The sequence below is a fragment of the Phacochoerus africanus genome, chromosome 15 (genome assembly GCF_016906955.1).
Source record: "Phacochoerus africanus isolate WHEZ1 chromosome 15, ROS_Pafr_v1, whole genome shotgun sequence".
NCBI classification, from domain to species: domain Eukaryota; kingdom Metazoa; phylum Chordata; class Mammalia; order Artiodactyla; family Suidae; genus Phacochoerus; species Phacochoerus africanus.
The window spans coordinates 83,227,973-83,252,687 of record NC_062558.1 but is presented as its reverse complement, the minus strand read 5'-3'; the positions used below and the strand labels follow the sequence as shown (position 1 = coordinate 83,252,687).

The 24,715-nt window shown below is 43.3% G+C and overlaps 1 protein-coding gene across 2 annotated transcripts in view; it reads right to left on the bottom strand.

Moving 5' to 3' along the window:
* The window catches only part of SH2D4B (SH2 domain containing 4B), a 91,554-nt gene that overhangs the window by 36,956 nt on the left and 29,883 nt on the right, over window positions 1-24,715 (bottom strand). For both annotated transcript variants that reach the window (XM_047762121.1, XM_047762122.1), the window contains exon 4: window positions 12,027-12,174. In XM_047762121.1, coding sequence (XP_047618077.1) covers window positions 12,027-12,174 — 148 coding nt within the window. The remainder of the gene's footprint in view (window positions 1-12,026; window positions 12,175-24,715) is intronic.

Here is a 24,715-nt window from a genome sequence, read left to right as displayed (position 1 = left end):
TCCACTTATTCCACTTGGTAGTTAAATCCATAGAGTAGAAAGTAGAATGGCGGTGGCCAGGGCCTAGGGAAAGGGAAGAATGGGGAGTTAGGGTTTAATGGGGACAGAGTTTCAGTTTTGCAAGATGCAGAGGGATCTGGAGATGAGCAGTGGCGATGGTAACACAGCCATGAAGGTACTCGATGTCACTGAGCTATACACTTATCATGGTGAAAATGGCCAACGGAAAGTTGATATTTTACCACAGTATTTTTTCTTTTTCTTTTTCTTTTTTTTTTTTTATTTTAGGGCCACATCCACAGCCGATAGAAGTTCCCAGGCTAGGGGTAGAACCGGAGCTATAGCTGCCAGCCTACACCACAGCCACAGCAATGCTAGATCCTTAACCCACTGAGCGAGGCATGAGATCAAACCAGCATCCTCATGGATCCTAGTCCAGTTCGTTAACTGCTGAGCCACAAAGGAGACTCCTTACCACATATTCTGGCTTGATGAGCACTGGGCTGAGAATGAAGAAGCCAGAGCATAGCCAGATATCACCATTAGCTAGAAATGTCCCATTGTCCCCCCAGTGCCACCCCTCTGTTATCTCGCCTGCAGATCAGGGGAAAAGTCCCTTCCAGCTCTACCCTCCTATCATGAGGATGCACCCACATCTGCCTGGCTCGGGGGGCCACCTCCCAGAACTGAGAAACCGCCCTCCAGGACTGCCTGGCTGTAACCCTCCTGCTCAAAAGAAACCAGGTCCCACAGTCTTAAGAGTCCAGCCTCACCTATCTGGAGTGTCAGCTGCCATAGGATCAGGGGTGGGGAGACAGAGGAACATCCTTCTTGGTTTTGCTCCTAACTCTCTGTCTAGCCCAGGACAAGTTTTCATCTCTCTGGGTCTTAGTTTTCCCTCCACGGAAAATAGAGATCAACTCCTCCTTCACCCAAGCACTGCCAAAACCACCAAGATGCTCTGGAATCATGTCCTTGCCTGTGCTCATGGCCCCTGCTCAGCTCCCCAGTGCTGAAGAGAAACAGCAGGAGTTGGTCTTCCTCTTGGCAGCATCTCTGTGAGCAGTTACAGAGCTCCAGAAATATGGTCAGGCCAGTCACTGCAAGAGCAGGGTTTTAATACTTTAACACATGTGGGCACTAAATACACATTTATTCATCACATGTGTAGTTAGTGCTTCCCTTAAGCCAGCTCCATGCTGCACAGGTCTGAGCTGTGCATGGCACAACTCCAGGGGGCGAAGTCACTCGTGATCGTCACTGATTTGTACAGATGTTGTAACAATTTTCTGGCAATGGCAGTGCAGTGTCTTGAGGGATGGGCACCTTTGACTAATACTCACAAGATCACCACATCAGCTGGCTGCTCAGCTGGTGCTAGGGGATTTGGATACAACAACACGACACAGTCCCGCTCTCAGAGAGCTTACTTCATGGGAGGGGAAACACCAGCAAATGGTGAATGGAGCTGTGTGGGGTGTGCACAGGATGCTGTGGAGCCCCAGAGGAGGGGCTCCTCATCCAGGCAGAGAAATCCACTGGAGGACATCTAAGCTGACACCCGCTGGACATACGTGATTCAACCAAGAGAGGACAAGGAGAGGGTATTCTAGGCAGAGGAAGCTCAGGAGCAGAGGTGCAACAGAAGTTCACGCATCCCTCTTAGAATTGGTCAGCATGGCTGGAGGGAAGCTCTTGTAGGGAGGGGTCAAGAGGTGAGGAAGCAGAAACATAGAAGGCAATCTAGGAGACCAATAGATACTGGCTAATGAATGTTAGCACTTCACCAAAGGGGGGCTGGAAGCCACAGAAAGGTTTTAAGCCGGAGAGCAGGAGGCTGTTTGCATTTTTTAAAGATTGACTTGGCTACAGTATTGGGAATGAATCTGACAAGAATGAAGGCTTGGAAAACAGGAGAGCAATGGGGGTCAAAGTTAAGATAGTGTCAGGACAATGGGGAGGAGGGATGTAAATTCAAAGACTATTGAGGAGGTTGAATCATCACAACTTGGTAGGTTTGGGGATTGGGAGTAAGCAAAAAAGAGAAACCATTATGACAGCCAAGGTTCTACCTCTGACAGCCAAATGATGAGGCAGGTGGGGGAAGAGGAGGATGGGGTTTTGGACATGAGGAGGAAGAGGTACCTGTGGGATTCCAGGGGAAGATCCAGGGGCACAAGGTTCTGGAAGATCACCAGTTGCCGCCTTTCAAGAGACCCGACTCTAGAGCACTTGCGAACAGTTCTCCCTCCCTCTGCCCAGACAGAAAAGACTCAGTGATGAACAGAATTCAGATGAGCCAGTTACAGCCCACAGAGAAACCAAATGCTTCAAAGCAATATCAATTTGTAGTAACCCCTTGGGTGAACAGCATAATGTCTAAAAATTAGTGAATAATCCTATATACAGGAAAAGGCATCAATAAAGATTTAAATTGTGTACGCATGTAGATGTGTTTACATTCTACCCTATTTTCTGCTTCATGTGAATCCTTGGCAACTTAAATTACCAAATCTACACTTTATTTCGCCATCTGTAAAATGAGGCCCTCGTAAGGTTGCTTTGAGATGTCAATGAGATTGGACATAGATGGGGTTGGACAGTTCCTGGCACATGGCAGAGGTTCATGAAATATTTTCCATTGTTGTTATTATCATGTTTGCTGTGAGCCAGGTGACTAGAATATTAGCCCTAGAAAAGGTCCAGACCCACTGAGGCACAAAGGGATGGTGATGGGGAAGTGGTGTAAGAACAGGGGCTGGGTAGAGTCAGGAGCTTTTGTCTGGTAAATTGGAAAAATGAAACTTTGGGAGAAGGGGTAGTTTCCTGACCCCTGGGAAAGAAAAACAGGTGGTCCAGATATTGAAGGATATACACACAGGCCTTTGGTGACTCAGCCTGCTGAAAAGGTCAGGTTTGGCAACAAGACAAGGAACCCTGATGAGCCTCAGGGAAACCAAATGAGGTTCACCCACAGCTAAACAAGGCCAAGGTAAGGGGCCCTCTCTCTGCCTGGACCCTGAAACTTCTGAGGTCAGCTGCCAACCATCCTTGTCCAGCTGGCAATCCTGATGGCTGCCAACAGTGACCCCCTGTGGCCACAAGAAGCAACTTCAAGGGTTCCTTAAGACCAGAGTGCCACCCACGCCAGTGTGAATCTGAGAAGGATGCCAGGCTGGGACAACATAAAGCTCCCAGGGATTCTTGAACAATTCAAGAGGAGAGAGAACTCCAGGTTGGCATTACTCTGAGTTCTAAAGCCAAAAATGTATGGCCCTGGAGTCTGGGGAGTAGTTCAAACTGGTTGATGTCCAATGAGCAATGCTACAATTTCCCATTGCATTGGTGGAGAGAGAAAGCCTTCTCTGCTATCCTTCGGCTTCCCTTCAAGCCTAAAATTCTGCCCTGCCCACCTTGTCTCCAGTCCACGCCCCATCTCCATAAGCCCTTTCGAGTTCTGCACGTCTCAAGCACACAAAATTACAGTCACTGACTTTAAACCCAGACTCCAGAGCACACTCCTTTCTAGGAGGGAAGAGGATGGAACTAGCCTAACTGGACCCTATACTGAGCCTGAGCACATTTTCTCCCTCAGCTCTTGACCACAACCCTGACAGGGGTGCGACACGAGTACAGATTGTGGGTTAGGGACAACAACAAGGACCACAGAGCTCAAGGAAGTGGGGGCAGGAGGAAGGGGATGCAAGGGGTAGGGTGGCTAATAATCACACAGTCCCAATTTTTGTAAATAATATCATTAACCAAGTCAAGCTCGTTCATCTCTAAATTTCTGGGCAACTAGGTATTACCTGACTCACCCTGCTAAAAATTCACAGTTGAGAAGTTATTAAGTGAATTTCTGCCTGATATACTCAGAGCGTCTCCGAAGCCAGAGCTTGCTCTGCTGTCTGAACTGAATAACTAACTCTGAATTCAAGTGATACTAAAGGGAACAATTCCCTTTTTTTTTTTTTTTCCAACTTGGAGAATTTAATTTAGGTGTTTTACTAAAAACTGCTGCTCCCAGTAGATTAATGGCCCACTATAGCTTTCATATTAAGCTAATTGAGTGCAGAATGGCTTTACTAGATTTGAATGACAGCTCATCTTTCTTGAAGGAAGCATAAAATGAGGAACCAAAATCATGGGCCTGAATTATCACATCTTTTCTCTATTCGGGGGAGGGTTTTCCATTTTCGGTTGCCACACAGTACATGAAATAGCAATCAGGCAGCACTTGGGCCAAATGATTTCCGTTCTCCATCCACAACGAAACATCAGCCCAGCCCGTAACTTTCCATCTCATTGTATAGCTACAAAAAAGAGCAACATTTCATAAGTAACAGCCATTTACAGCTTAGAAAGCACCTGTGCTTCCTTTCTCTCATTTCAACCTACCAATAACTTCAGCTCTCCACAATTACCCTCATTTTACAAATAAAGAGGAGTTCCCATTGTGGCTCAGTGGGTTATGGACCTGACATAGCCATCGTGAGGATGCGGGTTTGATCCCTGGCCTCACTCAGTGGGTTAAGGATTTGGCGTTGTCCCAAGCTGCAGTGTAGGTCACTGATGTGGCTCGGATCTGGTGTCGCTGTAGCTATGGAGTAGGCCTCAGCTGCAGCTCTGACTCCTGGCCCAAGAACTTCCATATGCTGCAGGTACAGCTCTAAAAAGAAAAAAGAAAAAATGAAGACACTGAGCAATGGAGTGAAGTGAGAACTTGCTCCAGGTCACACACTAGGAAGTGGCAAAGCCAGGACAGGGCTCCCAGCCCAGTGCTCCTTCCCCTACATGATAGTAATCCTATGTGACTTCGAGTTTTTTTCAGTATAAACTTTTGCCCTGCTGTCTTTTTTCACCTATCTCTTCATCCATTCTGAATTTAAATGAATGAATTCTTCTTTAGCTCTTGCCCATCTTTATCTTTCTAAGCTCACCTTCTTCATTACCTACCATGTACCCCTGGCTGCAGCCACATCAAAATATGTGCCATGGCCTATGCACATAATGATTTTGCATTTTCCTCTGTGCTATTCCCTCTGCCACAATGCCCTTCCCTACTGTATTCACCTTTCCCAAACAAAATGCCATTTCCAGCACAGGGCCTTTCCAAATGTTCAAATACTTTGTAGCAAAATATTACAGGATTTTTGCATTTATGTTTATCAAGGATACTGGCTTGTAATTTTCTTTGCTTGTATTGTCTCTGCCTGGCTTGGTATGAGGATGATGCTGGCCTCCTAAAATGATTTTGGAAGTGTTCCTTCCTCTTCAGTTTTTTGGAATATTTTGAGAAAGATTTATATTAGTTTTTAAATGTTCAGAATACATCAGTGAAGCCATCTGGTATGGCACTTCTCTGTGTTGGCAGATTTTTTTTTTTCATTACAAATATTCTTATTAGGAATTGATCTGTTCAGTTTTTCTATTTCTTCACGATTCATTTGCGTAGGTTATATGTTTCTAAAAGTGTATTTCTTTTAGTTTATCTAATTTGTTGGAATATAATCATTCATAGTAGTTACTTATGATCCTCAATATTTTTGTGGTATCAGTTGTAATATCTCCTCTTTCATACCTGATTTTATTCCTTTTTTTTTTTTTTATCTTTTTGCTATTTCTTTGGACTGCTCCCGCAGCATATGGAGGTCCCCAGGCTAGGGGTCGAATTGGAGCTGTAGCCACTGGCCTACGCCAGAGCCACAGCAACGCGGGATCCGAGCCACGTCTGCAACCTACACCACAGCTCACCAGCTCACGGCAACGCTGGATCGTTAACCCCCTGAACAAGGGCAGGGACCGAACCCGCAACCTCATGGTTCCCAGTCGGATTCGTCAACCACTGCGCCACGACGGGAACGCCCTGATTTTATTCCTTAGTGTCTTTTTTTCTTAGTCTGACTGAAGGTTTTTCAGTTTTGATTATCTTTTCAAAAACCAACTCTTAGTTTCATTTATCTTTCCTATTGTTTTTCTAGGCTCTATTTCATTCATTTCTGCTCTGATCTTTGTTATTTTCTTGCTTCTACTAGCCTTGGCCTTAGTTTGTTCTAACACCTCTAGTTGTTTGAGGCGTAAAGTTGGGTTGTTTCTTTGAGATCTTCCTTTTTTCTTTACGTAGGCACAACCACTATAAACTTCCTTCTTAAAAGGACTTTTGCTGCAGCCCATACTTTTGGTATGTTGTATTTCCATTTTCATTTGTCTCAAGATATTTTTAAATTTCCCTTTTGCTTTCTTCTTTGACCCACCGGTTTGCAAAGGAGTGTGTTTAATTTCCACATATTTGTGGATTATCCAGTTTTCTTCCTATTATTGATTTCTAGTTCCTACCATTGTAGTCAGAAAAGATACCTGATAGGATTTTTAATCTTCCTAGAATTGTTATGATTTGTTTTGTTGCCTAACATGTGATCTATCCTGGAGAATGTTCTATGTCTGTTTGAGAAGAATGTGTGTTCTGCTGCTATTGGATGGAATGTTCTGTATTTATTAAGTTCATCTGGTCTAATGTGTCATTTAAGGCTGATGTTTCCTTATTGATTATCTCTCTGGATGATCTATCCATTGATGAAGGTGGGATGTTAAAGCCTCCTACTGTTATGGTACTACTGTCTATTTCTCCCTTCAAATATGTTAATATCTGTGTTATATATTTAGTTGCTCTGATATTGGATACTATGTATTTAAGATTGTTATATCTTCTTAATAAATTGACCCTTAATCATTATATAAATGCCTTCTTTTCCCTTGTTACCATTTTTGGCTTAAAGTTTATTCTGTCTAAGCATAGCTACCTCTGGTCTCTTTTGGTTTCCATTTGCATGGAATCTCTTTTTCCATTTAAGAAGGAAAAGCATTTGGAAAGGCCCTATATAGGACAGGGCATTTGGTTTGGGGAAGTACAAAGGTAAAGAAAGAGAAGATGGGCATTATAGCAAAAGGAACAGCATTGACAACTGCATTTCAGCAACTCCACATGAAGGAATTGATGAGTATTCATGGCTTCTTTGTGAAACTTCCTGGGCACAGACCTCTGGAGACACTGTGAGGCAGATGGCCAAAGATGTCCCTCTTATATCCTGCTTTTGGAGGACACCTAATCTGTAGGCCAGACACTAGGCCTAGGAGTAAAGAAAAAGAAAAACCTTCATCTGAACACAACCTACCACTGCGTCTCCTGAGTCTGAGCTTCAATTTCCTTATCAATAAAATAGAAATACCAACATTACTGCTATGCTCTAAGGCTGTTCTAAACATATGAGTAATTGTCCTAAGGATTTGTGAACCCTCAGGATTTAGAACATTCAGTTGAATTTAATGAAGACATAGTTATCAGCGATATTTGGCAAATCCTGAAACAATTCTAACCTATATATGAATGGGCATGAAACAATTAAAGAACTGTTATCAGTAAGTAGGTAGAATATTTTCCTCTTCCATGCTAGAAATTAACCAAAGCTTTGTGGCAATCTGGAGAACATTTGTGTAAGAAAAGTATCTCACAACAAGTGAGGACTTTAAATAGGTAATAATAGTAAAAAAAAAAAAAAAAAAAAACCTTTGCACAATAAATCCCAGGACTAGGGAGTTCCTTGGTGGCCTATGGTTAGAATGCTATGCTTTTACTATTGCAGCCTAAAATCAATCCCTGGTCTGGGAACTGAGATCCACATCAAGCTGCTGCATGCTATAGCCAAAAATAAATAAACGAATAAATCCCAGGACTAGAGAGTTTCTCTGATAAATTCTACCAAGTGTGTAAAGAAGAATTAATTCCAATCCTTCACAAACTCTTCCCAAAATATAGAAGAAAAAGGAACACTTCCCAACTCACTCTCTGAGGCCAATATTACCCTGCCATTGCAACCAGACAGAACCTCAGAAGAAAACTATAGAACAAAATCTCTTATGAATATAATTGCAAAATTTTTCAAAACAATACTAGCAGACCAAGTCCAGCAACATATAAAAATGATTACACACTATGAACAAGTGGGATTTACCCCAAGAATGCAAGATTGGCTCAACACATGAAGTTCAACCAAGGACAATACCATAGTAATAAATAACAAAAACCACATGATGATCTTAATAAATGCAAAAAAAGTTTTTGTTTTTATTTTTACAAAATCCAACATCTTTTCATGGCAAAAACACTCAACAATCTAGGAAAGAATGGGATTTCTCAACTTGATAAAGATTATCTTTAAAAAAAAATAAACCCCCACAGCTGGAGTTCCCCTCGTGGCTCAGTGGTTAACAAATCCAACTAGGAACGATGATGTTGCAGGTTTGATCCCTGGCCTTGCTCAGTGGGTTAAGGATCCAGCATTGCCATGAGCTGTGGTGTAGGTCGCAGACACGGCTCGGATCCCACGTTACTGTGGCTCTGGTGTAGGCCAGCGGCTACAGCTCCAATTAGACCCCTAGCCTGGGAATCTCCATGTGCCATGGGAGCAGCCCTAGAAAAGGCAAAAAGACAAAAAAAAAAAAAAAAACAGCTAACATCATATTTAATGGTAAAAAACTGAAAGCTTTCCCTCTAAGATCAGGAACAAGACAAAGATGCCTGCTTTTACCACTTTTATAGAACATAGTATTGAAAGTTCTAGCCAGAGCAATTAGGAAAGAAAAAAGAAATAAAAGACATCTGGACTAGAAAGGAAGAAATAAAGCTATCTCTTTTGGTACATGAAATTATCCTATAGATAAAAAAAATAAGTAATCCACAAAAAAAAATCTACTAGCTCTAATAAACAAGTTTAGTAAGATTGAAAAATACAAGATCAATACAAAAAAGTCGATGACATTTCTTTTGTTTGTTTGTTTTTTGTTTTTGTTTTTTTTGTTTTTGTCTTTTTGCCATTTTCTTGGGCTGCTCCCGTGGCACATGGAGGTTCCCGGCTAGGGGTCGAATCGGAGCTGTAGCCACGGGCCTACGCCAGAGCCACAGCAACGCAGGATCCGAGCCATGTCTGCGACCTACACCACAGCTCACGGCAACGCTGGATCCTTAACCCACTGAGCGAGTCCAGGGATCAAACCCGCAACCTCATGGTTCCTAGTCAGATTCGTTAACCACTGAGCCACGACGGGAACTCCTCGGTAACATTTCTATACTAGCAATGAACGACCCAAAAATGAAATTAAGAAAATGATTCAGAGCAATATTATCTAAAATAGCCAAAAAGTGGAAACAACCCAAAAGTCCATGAACTGATAAATGGATAAACCAAAATGTGGTATATGCACACATTAGAATTTTATTTGGTCATTTTAAAAAATGAATTATTGATCCTATGCTATGACATGGATGGACCTTGAAAACATGCTAAATGACAAAAGTCAGATATAAAAGACCAACATAATATATGATTCTATTTTTATGAAATGTCCATAATAGGCAAGTCCAAAGAGACATAAATTAGATTAGTTGTTTCCCAGATGTGTTGGGGAAAGAAGTAACTGCCAGTGGGCCCAGAGTTTCTTTTTCTGGTGATGAAAATGTTCTAGAATTAGATAGTGATGATAGTTACACAACTTTGTGAGTATACTAGAAACCACTGAACTGCACACTTCAAAAGAATGAATTTTATATCTGAATTATATCTCAAATTTTTAAAGTCAGTTTAATGAACCTGGCATACAGTTAAGAAGTGCTGGGGACCACAATGCTGGCCAGCAGAAGGCACCTGACATCTCTGCTCTCCCCACTGTGGCCCTCGTTCCAATCATCTGTAAAGTGAACCACTCCATCAGCCTCCTCCTCTCTCTCTCCAAGCCCAGTCTGCATCATGTCACTCACCTTTAGAAGTTTCTCACTGTCCACCCATACTAATCATGGCTTTTTATTTTCCGTATTTTTTGAAGTGTTGACATCAGGGACCTTACTGGTCCTTGAGAGATCTGCTGAACTCAACCCCAGAACCAGGTATCAGAGAACGAGAGACAGTCCCTGTACCCCAGAGCCTGCTGAAATTATTCAAACTAACCAATTCTAAGTCTATTTACCCTACCTTGCCTTACCTTTCCCAAAGAAACCACAATATGGCTCTCCTCCACTTTTTCCCTTAGCTCCCTCTGCCTTTGACTCACCCTGGTGCATCCCCATGTGGCCCAGAGTGACATGCCATTCTCTCCATTTCTAGAAATCTGTGAGTAAAAACTTCCTGCAAGACAGTCATTTCCATATCTGCATGTCTTATCATACCTGATTAAAACAAGTCTCTGTACATATTAAAACTCCAGCCTTCAAACCTGGTTCCACCCTCTCTTTCCCACCTAACTTCTCACCACCCCTGATATTCCCCAAGCCTAAGAGCCACCCTGTATAGCTCTAACCTCCTAAGCACATCACATTCCTTTGTCACCACACCTGGACACATTCTGTGTTTGTCAGAGGCCAGCTCTGGCAGCCAGGGAGTGTACACTTTCCCGAAGAAGATGGACAGTGTCGGCGAATGTACAAATACAGAGACAGCCTCTTTGTCCTTCTTTCGGGGCACTGGACTGCTCAAACTTATTGGCAACAGTGGTTGATTATATAGACAGTTTTTCACTACAGATTACATCACAGTGTTAAAAGTACATTGGTTAACTATTACATGGTATAGCAGCTATGCATCCTGTTTTAAGATCTCTATCTTAACTAAACTTAGTGAGTGCAATTTAAGGGCAATTAGGTACAATACATCATGTGGAAAGGAGGAGACAGTACAAATCATCCCATGGGCAGCCAGTCTTTACAATTTGAAGAGTTCACAGACACAAGAATTTGGCATTCACAAACCTTGTTTGTAGACTGGTGCTTATCTTCAAAGCGTTATGGCAGGGAGATAGTGTAAGTAAATATAAACCAACTTAACTAAACTAGCTATCACTTAAAAGCTTTTAAAATCAAGGACAAAACTCACAGCTAGGTTTCTTGGATAATATATGTCTAACTTTTATGAACCTCATTAAAATCCTAACTCTAAAGTTTACTATATAACTAGTTAATAGATAAACACTATGTTTTAACTAAGTTGGATTTAAATAGGGGAAAGTCCTCCAGGATGAAATTCTTATTATATTATTGTTATAACTTTGTTAAATCACAAATCACCACAGGAAAATAAGAATGGAAAATAAGAATAATAAGTAAATAATCAGGAAAGACTGAGGAAAACTGAATAACAAATAAAACAATAGGAAAGTCTAGGTCACCCAAGAAACAATCCATGTTCTCCAGTGCAAACGTGTTAATTGTTTTCCCAGGAAAACCCCAATTCTTCCCCATCAACATCAAAATGAGAGCTATGTAACCTGAGGCCTGCGCTCGGCTTGTACTGTGCAGGCAGGCTTTCATCCTGACCAGAGGCCCACCTTCAGCATGCACTGTTCAGGTGAGCTTTTTATCCTGACCAGAAGCCCACCTTCGGCTTGTACCGTTCAAGTGAGCTCCCTTCCTTGGTTAGGAACCTGTCTTCAGGTTTTTTTGCCGTCAGGCAAGGTCCTTTTTTTGAGTCCCTGCATCTTTTCAGCTCCCCACATGTGTTCTCCATCCCAAGTGCCCTCTGCAGCCTTTCTGTTATTCCTACGCCACCATCAAGCCTCACTTTAGAACTCCTCATCGGGAACCCCACCAGGAGAGCCACCTTGTATTCCAAAAGAACATGTACGTTTTCCCCCAAACCCTTTGGCCAGGGTGTCTACCTCCTGACTAGCTGGTGAATTCTTCTGAGATAAGGACCATGATCCTTCATCTCTGGATCCCCAGGGCCCAGAACAGAGCCAGAAAATTACTGGTAACTCAGTAAATGTTGGCTTTGATTCTTTAGTATAAGAAATCTTTCCAAACAAGCAAGCAAGCTCCTTGAGGATGGAGCCCTTACCTCCTGGATCCTTAGCAGGACCCCATACATGGTTGACCCTACAGAGGCTTCTGGGCTGATGATGACTGAGCAAATGAACAGGTGGGAGGAGAGTAGGTGAGGAAGCCAGGCTGGCCTCCCAGTCCCTGAGAAGCAAGCTCTACTCACACTGTTCTTCCCACTCCCGCTCCTCCTTCTCGCTCGCCTGGCTCTGCAGCTGGGCCTGCTTCAGGGTCCAGTAGAGTTCCTTTGCCCTCTGCTCTTCCTGGAGGCGAATTAGCTCTTCTCCCCGCTTCCTCTCTTCTTCCTCTTTCCTCTAAAATATCATGAGGACAGAAAGACGTTAGGTGACAGTAACATGTCATGAGTGGGGCAGGGTTGAGCTGTCACATGGAGAGGAAGGCCAATGCTGGCCACTCCTGTCTCTTTCTCTATGCACATGAAACTGTCACACCTAATCAGGCCATGGTAAGAGTCAAATGGCTTAAACTGTGTGCAACAATTTGTAGACTCTAAAGCAATACTTTCTGCAATAATAAGACTCCAGGCAGGGAAGGTAGGCATGGAAAGGGGTGCTTGGTCTTCTTGAAGGCCAGTTAAGCAGTTTATGATTATATCATAACCTCATTTCTGGAGAAGATATTTCAAAGAGAGAGCAGATTTGGGAGCCCAAATGTCTAGTTATTGTCTCACTTTCAAGCTCCAAAAATGCTGTGTGTGTATGTGTATATTTTCCTCCACCTTTGTTTACATCAAAGCAACACGCACACGCACATGTTAATCCTGCATTATACACCAAAGGCTTATTGTAAAAAATAGCAATTCTCCAAACCACTTCACCCCCAACCTACCCTATCTAGTGCCCAGAGGCCACCATTCTCAATTATTTTAGCTTTCCTTGGTTACATCCATGTCTGAATAATGCTGCTAATTCTTAATTTATCAATTCTGGACATTAACTACTACCGTTCTTTTTCAGTACATGAGTATTTAGCACTTATATTCCCCACACAGGTACACACCCCTACTTTTCTTCTCCTCACCTTTACAGTAGATTTACCTCACAATTTGTGGTTAAATCAAAGATCGGTGCAGAACTAAATGTAGTTCATTGCAAAGCCAAATAGGGTGCTGTTTCCACCAATTCTAAGAACTAAATTTTTTAACTTTCTCATATCTCTAAAATATGTATATGTCTTACAACTTACAATTTGCCTTTTTCATAGCCAACAGAGTTTTTTTTCCCTTTCTGCTTAAAATAATGATAGATTTTACAATTAATGACATCTGAAGTTCAGTAAAATACAGTAGGATGATGTCTTTTTCTTTTGAATATTTTGGTTTTTTGGTGTCTTTTTTTTTTTCCTGAGTTACTAATCGGTTTATCTTGAAATAGAGCATTGAATTTTGCCAAACCTAAGATCTACAGTAAATCTTTTCTCTTTGTTTAACCAGGTGCTTTCTATTTAAATAAATAGTACAGCAGCAGTCTTTTCCAAGGGACACCCCACCCCTAGACACATCTCTCCTGCATATCAGTTGCCATGTTTACTTTTTTTTTTTTTTTTTGGCTTTTGACTTTTGTCTTTTTAGGGCCGAACCCAGGCATATGGAGGTTCCCAGGCTAGAGGTCTAATCGGAGCTACAGCTGCTGGACTATGCCACAGCCACAGCAATGCTGGATCGGAGCCACGTATGTGACTTACACCACAGCTCATGGCAACACCGGATCCTTAACCCAGTGAGCAAGGCCAAGGATCGAACCCACAACCTCATGGTTTCTGGTTGGACTCATTTCTGCTGCGCCACAATGGGAACTCTTCCTTGAGCACTTCATTTTGCAGCAACATAGCTCATAATACCTCTCAGAAAATGATGCACAGAGAGACACTTTCTGAGTTTCGTCTGAAAATATCTACATGCTACCTTCCCATGTAACTGCTAATTTAACTGAGCATAGCATTCTATTAAAAATCATCTTCCTGGAGTCCCTGTTGTGGCTCAGCAGGTTAAGGACCTGACGTTGTCTCTCTGAGGATACAGGTTTGATCTCTGGCCTCGTTCAGTGGGTTAAGGATCCGGCATTGCTGTAAGCTGCAGTGTAAGTGGCAGATGCAGCTCATATCTGGTGTTGCTATGGCTGTGGCATAGGCCTCAGCTGCAGCTCTGATTCAGCCCCTAGCCTGGGAATGTCCATATGCCATAGGTGTGGCCATAAAAATAAAAATGAAATAAAATAAAATAAAATCATCTTCCCGCAGAATTTGGAAGACTTTGCTTCCTCATCTTCTAGCACCTGGTACTGCCTCTTGGATTCTCATATGCATATGGCATAATTTTTCTCTTTATCTCTGAATTCTGAACCTTTTTAATAAATGTGCCTTGGTGTAGATTTGCTCTCATTGACTGTGTTAGGCACACAGGGTGCTTTCAGTTGGAATTTCAGTACATCTCTGAGGATTTTTGTGATAATTTCTTCTCTCATTTTGCTTTTTCTTTCTAGAACTATGCGTCAGTGGCTGAACTTCCTGAGCTAACCCTCTAAGTGCCTTATCATTTCTCTCTTATTTTTCCGTCTCTTGTCTTCTTGTTCTACTTCCTGGTTGATTTCACTGACTTCATCCCCTAAACCTTCTGCTGAATTTGTTCTTTCTGCTGGTGCATTTGTAATTCCCAAACTGTCTTTCTTATTCTTTGGTTTCCCTTTTTGCTTCATCGCATTGCATCCTGTACAGTTTCATGAATACAATAGTTCATCTCTAAGGATTTTAGAGACTTTTCTCCCCCATATTCTAATCTAGGTCTCTTTCCTCATTTTTTGCTTTTTTGTTTTCTTTCAAGTTTTATTTGGTGCCTGTCATTTGTGTCGGAGGCTTTCCCCCGATGTCTGATGTTCCCTGACTGCTTACACTCAAGGGAGAAAGTACATATGTATCTGAAGCAGAGACTCAGAGCATGTATAGGGCTTCCTTGAGAAGTAGGCTTCCCTCTAGGAAGACTGGATGAGGGACTAGCCATTTCATTGAGGACCCTCAAGTGTAAGTATCTGGAGGTCATTTCTCTGAGATTACTTCCCGTCTCCTCTATTCTACCTGGGTGATGTCTGTCCACCAGCATTCCAGGAGTCTGTGTGGGAGGCAGGCTGTAGGGAGAAGAGCCCTTAGACTCAAACAAGCAGTCCCCTATAGCCTGAGCCAGGCTTCATGGAAAACTCATACACTGAGGTGCCTTCTTTGCAAATTCTCCCCTGCAAGTTCCCCCAGGATGGCAGGGGCAGCAGTGCGGTCCAGGTAAGATGCTCCAAGTCCAGACCAGGTTCTGCATGAGCCTCAGTGCCTGTTTTTCTCCTTCGAGGTGCTCTCCAAACCTCTCCTCCTTTCAATGGGTTAACCAAGTGCTCCCAAGGAGCTCCAGGATTCATATTTATGGAGCCATTCTGGGCCCATGGCTCCAGAAGGGCAGCCCAGCAAGCAGATGAATCCTGCTAGCTAGCATAATATTTTTATCAAAGGATCACATGAGATGATCCTATGGGCCACTGGAATAGGCTAACAGACCGATTTTATGTAGTTCAAATTGTTAATTTGCAATAGACAAAATCACAACCCCCAAAAAGTTGCCAGCCCTTTACATCCTACAGGCAACTCTGGCTGCAGGCCCCACTGTTCAGAGTTCAGACTTTACTTACTCCCCCTGTTTCCCACTGCCCCTCATTTGATTTCTCCAATCAGCCTGATACATCAAGCCCCAACCCGCCCTTTCAACTCTCTGTCTCCTTCTGGTCAGGGGCAGGGGATGAAGTAGCCTGGGAGAAACAGGCAAAAACAAGGACTTGAGTCTCAGGGAGAGGGAGCCACAGGTGCCATGGCCCCAGCATTGGAAAGGGGGATGGCATGTTTGAGTAGAGAATTATCCACTGCGGCTAGAAGGAAAAAAGTCAAAATTCTATCTTTAATGAATTTGAGACACCATCTGACATCCAAGAGGCCAGCCGTGGGCAGTGGGATGCATGATTACAGGGCTTGAGGGCCTGTGCAGGCTGCAGATGTTGACTGAGAAATCCTTTTCATGGGGGTGATGTTTCTCAGCCATGGACTTAAGGTTATCAGTGAGAGAAAGCATGCAGATCAAGAGAAAACAGCCAGGGTCTTGGGGGCGCCCCACCATTTAAAAGTTGAGAGACAGAGTTGGAACCAGAAAAGGAGACTGAGAAGGCAGACCAAGGGGTAAAATAAAACCCAGAAGGGGTGATGTCTGCAGGGGAAGCCAGGAGCGGAAACCATTTCAAGTGAAAGGGAGTGGTAAACTGAGCTGCGGGCTGCTGAGACATCACAAAAGATAAGGACAGAGAAGCAACAAGGGACAGCAGGATGTGGTCACAGGATGTGTGGGAGATCTTGCCAACAGCTGCCCCAGGGGAGTGGACAGGAGGCCATTCAAGTTGGGGGGGGTGTAGTGACCACAGACAACACTTTCAAGACATTTCCTGTAAAAAAGGAGCAGAAAAAGGAAGTGGCAGCTGGAGGGGAAAGTGGGGTTAAGATAGAAACACGAAGGGAGGGTGGATGGGTGAGTCTGTTGGTTTTAAGATGGGAAATAGTAGGGCAGAGAGCTAAAGACTGATGCAAATTGAAACCAACGTCTGCCTGGCTCCTAAGAAGAATCAGTCGAGTTTTACCCCAAAGCCGTATTTCACCTTCATCAGTCACTAGCATCTCAGCAGCACAAAAATGACTTTTCACATGGGCCCAACAGTCCACAGTTTACACAGTGAGTTTCCCATTTCTCCCCCAGGAATCCCTAATCTGACCATGGTCACCACATCACTCAATACACAGGACACCAACTAAGACAGTTTCCACCCAGGGACTATAGATCTGTCATCTGCCAGGGGGGTCTTCCAGGCAGGAGCAGATCTCAGGGAAAACCCGACAGGCAAGGCACGTCAGAGCCAGAGGGGCTTCAACACCCTAGTCCTACTTCCTTGTAAGGATAAGGAGTGTACTAGCTTACCCAGCTGCCATAATAAAGGACCATAGACCAGGGGCCTTAAACAAGGGATACATATTGTCTCAGTTTTGGAGGCCAGAAGTCCAAGACCAAAGTGTCAGCAGGTTGATTTCATTCTGAGGCCTCTCTCCTTGGCTTGTAGATGGCCATCTTCTTCCTGTGTCTTCACATGGTCTTTCCTCCATGTTCACACATGTCTAGGTCCAAATTTCCTCTTCTTATAAGGACTAAAGACCTCATTTTAACTTAATCTCCTCTTTAAAGACCTGATCTCCAAATACAGTTACATTCTGAGATACTGGGGTTGGAACTTCAACATATGTTTTTGTTTGTTTGTTTGTTTTTGTCTTTTGTCTTTTTAGGTCTGCACCCGTGGCATATGGAGGTTCCCAGGCTAGGGGTTGAATCAGAGCTGTTGCCATCGGCTTACACCACAGCCACAGCAACGCCAGATTCGAGCCACATCTGCGGCCTCCACCACAGCTCATGGCAACACCGGATCTTAACCCACTGAGTGAGGCCAGGGATCAAACCTGCAACCTCGTGGTTCCTAGTCAGATTCATTTCCGCTGCACCATGATGGGAACTCCAACAACATATGTATTTTAAGTGATTTTATGTATTCGGCCTATAACAAGGAGACTTAGCACCCAGGAGAAGGGCCATGACTGGCATACAGTGCATAAGTGGCATTTGAGTAAACATCTCAAATTAAATGTGATGTTCCTACTCCAACCAGCTGTGGCAACATGAAGCAGCAAGGTGAAGGGCAGAGCCCACTTCCCCCACCCGAACCCCACAAGCACCATTCTACTCTCTACAAGTTCAACTTCATTAAATTTCACATTTGAGATCATGCAGCATTTGCCTTTCTGTATCGAGCTTATTTCACCTGGCATGGTGTCCTCCAAGTTCATCCTTGTTGTCACAAATGGTAGGATTTCTTTTATAAGATTGGATAATATTCCATTGTATATACATATATACTACTTTTTAAAAATATACGGAGTTCCCCTTGTGGCTCAGTGGGTAAAGAACCCAACTAGTATCCATGTAGGTTGATCTCCGGCCACATTTGGCAGGTTAAGGATCCAGAGTTGCAGAAAGCTGCAGCATAGGTCGCAGATGCAGCTCTGATCCAGCATTGCTGTGGCTGTGGTGTAGGCCGGCATCTGCAGATCTGATTCGATCACTAGCCCAAGAACTTCCATATGCCACAGGTGCAGCCATTATGGGGGGGGGGGTGTTAATAGGTGCAGACTATTGCCTTTGGAATGGATTAGCAATGAGATCCTGCTGTGTAGCACTGGGAACTATGTCTGGTCACTTATGAGGGAGCATGATAATGTGAGAAAAAAAAAGAATGTATACATGTATGTGTAACTGGGTCACCATGCTGTACAGTAGAAAATTGATAGGACATTGTAAACCAGCTACAATGGAAAAAAATAAAAATCAGTATTTAAAAAAAAAAAAAACTACTCTTCTGTCTACAACTGTGTTGGATGGAAAGGCACAAAGTTTCAGTTGCCTAGGATGAATACATTCTGGAGATCTAATGTATAGCATGAGGACTATAAGTTAACACTGTATTGTTTTTTGTTTTTTCTTTTTTATTAGGCACTGGAAATTTTAAGAGAAATGGAAACAGATTTAGAAATTACAAACTTTTATAAACACAAACTTTCAAATAAGGAAAGATGAAATAGACTCAAGTGATCATGATGAGATAAAAGAGAGGAGCAATTTCTAATCAAACAGTGGGTTGATTAATGTAGTCATTCCACAATAATCTACTGATTATCTACTGTGTCCAGCCTTTGTTAGTGGCAGAATATCCGGAAAGAAGGCAAATAAGTGCCCTGTCAGAGAAGACTGAGACTACAGGTGCACAACAGCAGGATTAGTGCACACTGCTGAATATTATCAGGGAGACATACTGAATATGATGTACAGAAATGTAGGGTATCAGCTTCATGTCTGAAAGGTGAGATCATTAGCTATCTGTACATTTAAAAAACTTTCTCATTCAAGATCATCACTCGAACCTTTGACGTCAGTGAAGGCTACTTTTTGGAATTACCCAAGAAATCTCTAGAGCTCAGCATTCACACTTTTATTTAGGCTTTTTAAAATTTCAATTGAATCTATCATCTATATACTAAATCTGTATATGAACGATAGCACTGTATTGTATACTTGAAATTTGTTCATAGTAAACCCTAAGTATTCCCGCCACACACACACACACACAGGTCACTAGGTAAGTGACAGATATGTTCATTATCTTGACTGCATAATCATTTCACAGTGTCTATGTACATCAGAATATCCCATTGTACACCTAAAATACATACAATTTTTACTTGCCAAATACACTTCATTAAAGATGGAAAAGAACTACTACCAGTAGATAGATAGATAGATAGATAGATAGATAGATAGATAGATAGATAGATAGATAGACAGACACACAGACAGACACACAGACAGGTGAACGGATGGCAGTGCAACTATTCACTCAGTGCTTTTCTCTTGAGAGCGGGACAACACCTAGGAGACAGAAACCTGGATCATCTTCCATCTCAAAGGAAAATAACTGGTCACTTCCTGTGACAAAGGCAAGGCTCTTCACATGGGGGGATGACAAAAGAAAACATCTGCAACTACGATAAAGAATACTGCAGCTTTCTCTCCCTGGTCTGGCTAAAATGATCAACCTTCACAACTGACAACCCTCACTGTTGTTGCTACTTTCAGAACCCTTGGACCCTTCCGTGAGCACTGAAGAAGAGGCCATCTTTCTCAGGTCTAGCAGCCAAAGGCCAATGCAGCCAAATGGCAGATAGACAGACACCCACCTTCCACTTTAGGAGTCGATTGCCTTTTTCTGGCAAGCCCAAAGCCCTCTGAGCTGTCCAGCTTATTCAATCCCCCTTCTCCCGATAACCCTTCCGTAACAGCACACCACAGGAGCCCACAGAGGCCCAGTCCACCTCACCCCAATGGAAAATGTCAGGGAGACAGATGCTTTTGCTGGAAGCATAATCGTTTTGGGGTTTTTTTTTGGTTGTTTTTTTTTTGTCTTTTTGTCTTTTTGCTATTTCTTGGGCCGCTCCCACGGCATATGGAGGTTCCCAGGCTAGGGGTCGAATCGGAGCTGCAGCCACCGGCCTACGCCAGAGCCACAGCAACGTGGGATCCGAGCCATATCTGTGACCTACACCACAGCTCAAGGCAACACCAGATCCTCAACCCACTGAGCAAGGGCAGGGATCGAACCCGCAACCTCATGGTTCCTAGTCAGATTCTTTAACCACTGAGCCACGACAGGAACTCCGGCATAATCATTTTTGTTTTTAGCCTGGCCTCAGGGACACTGTCATGCCTTGTGGGATGACGTACTCTCAAAGGGCGGGGCCAAGCCTGTGTCCCCATCTGTCCTCCATCACCAGTTCCCAGCACAGGGCCTGGCATATAGTAAGTGCTCCATAAACACTGACCAGAAGAGTGAGGGAATTAACGAATTGATGAAGAGAGGGTTTGTGATGATCCATGACAGGGAAATAGTAAACCACACCATGTCGTCTGGCTGATACCAGCCTTATCCAGGAGAAACTCAGATAAAGGCTAAAATTTTCTAGAGAAAATGGTTTTCCCACCACTCATAACCTGCTTGGGAATAAAGAAGCAATGGTTTCTCCAGTTGTGGAGGATGTCACCAGGTGGCCAAAATGAACTCCAGCCTTAAAGGAGAAAAAAACAAAAAGCCAGAAAAAAAGCAAATTTTGTCTGGCCTCATGATCTTTTTTCTTAAAACAAACAAACAAACAAAACAAAGCCAAAAAAAAACTTCTTTATACATGTAAATTGCATTCAAATGATGCCAGCTACAACAGAATGGTTTTTAAATACAGGTTTCCAGGTGTCTGTATCCTCTATCTTGAAGTTCCCTCTACAACCCTACATAGGGTTCTGGGGTTCTCCCTCCCCACCCCATTTTCTAAAAAGAATTCCATGTGACCAGGAGAATTCGAAGAACCTGCCTACATTCTCAACACAGGCTGCCCAGAGTGAGCCTAGCCAACCTCCCTCCGCCACCAGGCTTCTCATCTAGTTTCTCTCCTCTTCTCCAGCCCCTAACCTTCTCCCCTTTCTAGGTGGGAAAAACAAAAACAAAACCCCTCCGCACAGCTATTCCAAGCACATTCTCTTTCCTCTAAGTCTGCATTCCTTCCCAGCTCCCCATGGCAAGAGGAGGGTGCCCACCCTCAGCCTGGGGCTCAGATGCTTTGCCCTCTGCTTTCCCTCATCCCAGCATCTAATTGATGCCAAGCCTTGTTGATTTCACCACCACTATTTCTCTACATCCATCTCCTTCTATCTCTCCATAGTCACAGACTCTGTCCAGACCTCCATTTCCCACCTTGACCATTGCAATGATCTCCTAACTGGCCTCTCCCCACTCCTAAACACTGAAATCACACCAACAGCACCGGTGATCCTCATAAAACTTGACTCATCCAGGCCTTTCTGGATCCTCACAGAGAACAATCCACCTCCTTCTCGTAGCACCCAAGGGCTCCACAGCCTACCTTTACAGGTTTATGTCTGATTCCACCCATCAGGTTCATTCTTCTCTGCCCCCAGCAGAGAAATAGTAAACCACACCATGTCGTCTGGCTGATACCAGCCTTATCCAAAAGAAACTCAGATAAAGGCTACAATTTTCTAGAGAAAACGGTTTTCCCACCACTTATAACCACAGGAATCCTTTCCTTTTCCTGTCTTGGCTCGTGCCAGGACTCTTGGAGGGACCATTGCCCTCTATTTTCTCCCAGGCATGGTTGGGGACGAGGGCTGCTCATAGAGTTGTCTTTCCCTGGGCACCCTGGAAGCTTTATCAGAGCAGGGAGTTTACTACTTCCATCACCATCCTCCCCCAAACAACATGCACTTGGGTTGTCAAGGGGGAATAAAAAAAGTATTAAATTAGATGAATGTGGTTGGTGCGTTGCTGTGTTCAAGACTCACATTATGTTAGAATCTTGGTGTTGAGACACACAATAGCAATTATGTAAACCAAACTCTAACCTGATGCATAAATTCCTTTGGCAAAGCTGTTGCGGTTATTTATTGCTAAGTAATAACAAAACTATCAGAAAATTTTGTGGCTTAAAACACAACTGTTTTATGAGCTTGTGACTCTGTAGATTACTGATTCAGGACAGGGTTGGCTGGGTGGCCCCTCCGCTCCACCTTGTGTCAGCTGAGGTCAATCACTTGGCTGAGGTCACTGACTGGAAGAACCACAAAGGTATCACTCACATGCCTGGTCCCTCTGTGCTCCTCCCTGTGACCTCTCTCTGTTTGACTAGCCTGGTGTCCTTGCAGCCTGGGAGCTGAGGTGCAGGGCTTGTCATGAGGCAGCTTCCAAAAGTGAGCATTGTCACGGGGCAAAGTTGCAAATCCTTTATAGCCCATCCTCAGAAGTTACAGTCATTTCTACTGTAGTATAGACCAAAGCTAGCCCCAAGGCTAAAGGACACTCAGAGCAGGGGAAACAGACCCCACCCCTCAAAGGGAGGAGAGGCCAAGAATCCACCACCAGCCATCTTCAATCCACCACAGAGACCTTTTGAGATACTGTTTTAGCCTATCCTTAGCCATATCCTGTGATGAAGAGCCCATCACAGTAGAAGAGTAGCCCATGGAAAGACAGCTCTGACAGAAAATATCCCAGCTCATAAACATGGACCGTCCAATGCCAGAGTCTGTCTGACCTGATATTTCTTAATGAGCCCCTCCAGGGCCTTGTAGATGCTACTCGAATATCTGAGGTTCCTCAAAATGCAGACATCCCCACCAGGGTTACTATGTGTATTAAACACATCCACACTTAGGAAATTAATTTTTAAAACAAACACATAATAGCAATACCCTTCTTTGGAAATAATACCAAAAGCCTGTATTTGGGTCCTTCAGTGAAGCTGAGGGCCTGGCCACATGGCTTTACTGATCCCTCCATGAACCTGACACAGAGCATCCCACAATTTACATCCCTCTATCACTGAGGTTCTCGAGGACAACATCAACCACAAGATCTCTCCTGGGAATTCAATCCCTCATAATCTCCCTGGGAGCTGAGCCCCAGGACCCCAGCTCCCCGCAGAGATGGGAACAGGTGACTGTCACTGTTGGAGATAAATAAAAAGACTTGGTCTTCCTGGGAGTTCCCCGGTGGCCTGGAAGGTTAAGGATCTGGCTTTGTCATTTCTGTGGCACAAGTTTGATCCCTTGCCCAGGAGCTTCTGCATGTCTCAGGCACTAACAACAACAAAAAAAGCACTGATTTTCTTCCTCAGCAGATTATTTAAATCATATGCAAAACAATATGCACTTCCTCTGTGGCTTCATCATAACTGCTCAGCGTTGTTTCTGCAACAGCTCTGGTTTGATCCCTGGGCCAGGAACTTTCATATGCTGCGGATGTGGCCACATGTATAAAAAAAATTCAATATTCAACTAAATATCTCTCCACTATCGACTGGATTTGATTGCTATTATGGAATTACTGTTCATTTCAATCAGTGTGATAATGATTATTGTAGCTAAAACAGGAAATGTCCTTTTTCTTGGGAGATTCAGGCTGAAGGATTAAGGTTTGATCAGGAGGCAGCAAACTAAGGCTCCCAGGTCAAATCTGACTGGTGTGTATTATTTAAAAGCTTTGTTGGACCAAGTCACACCCATTTGTTTACATACTGTGTGTGGCTGCTTTTGTGCTACAGTGGCCTGGTGGAATAGTTGTGACAGAGACAGTAATACCCACAAAGCCTAAAATATTGACTATCTGGTCCTTTAGAGAAAATAGTTTGCTAACTTCTGGGTTAGAGTATACTATATCTGCAACTGTCTTTCAAATAGTTCAGCAAAACCACAGCAACAAAAAAGGGCGCACACGTGTACACGTGTGTGAGTGCGTGTGTGTGTGTGTGGTTAGGAGGAAAGAAATGAGGAAAGGAAAGAGAGGAAATGAAAATGAGACAAAATATTAATAATTGGTAAATGTAAGTGGAAAATATACTTTGTTTGGTTTTTTGTTTGTTTTCTAATTTTTTGGACCACACCCATGGCATGTGGAACTTCACAGCACCACAGCAGCAACCTAGGCCACTGCAATGACTATGCTGGATCCTTAACCTCCTGCACCACAGGAGAACTCTTGATTTTTTTTTTCATTTTTTAAAGTTTTACTGAAGTATATTTAATTTACAATGTTGTGATCATTTCCAGTGTACAATGAAGTGATTCAGTTATACATGTACACACATCCATTCTCCTTCATATTCTTTTCCCACATAGATTATCACAGAATATTGGGTAGAGTTCTCTGTACTACACAGCAGGTCCCCATTGGCCAATCACAGAATATTCTATTCTTTTTAAGGCCGTACTTGTGGCATATGGAAGTTCCCCGGCTAGGGACTGGACCCCAGCTGCAGTGGAAGGCCTGCACACACAGCCACAGCAATGTGGGATCTGACCCCCATGTGCAACTTACAACACAGTTCACGGCAACACCGGCTCCTTAACCCACTGAGCAAGGCCAGGGATCGAAACCACATCTTCATGGACAATATATCAGATTCTTAATCCACTGAGCCACAATGGGAACTCCTGAATTTTTTAAAAATAAAGTGTTTGAGAGTAAACATTGCTTCACTCAAAAACTCAAAAGAATATCCTGGGGAAAAAAATGTAATTCATGGGAAACTTAAATTAGACCGATAACAATAGTAATATATAACTACCAACTGCAATAGGTTTAAAATAATGAGCACAAT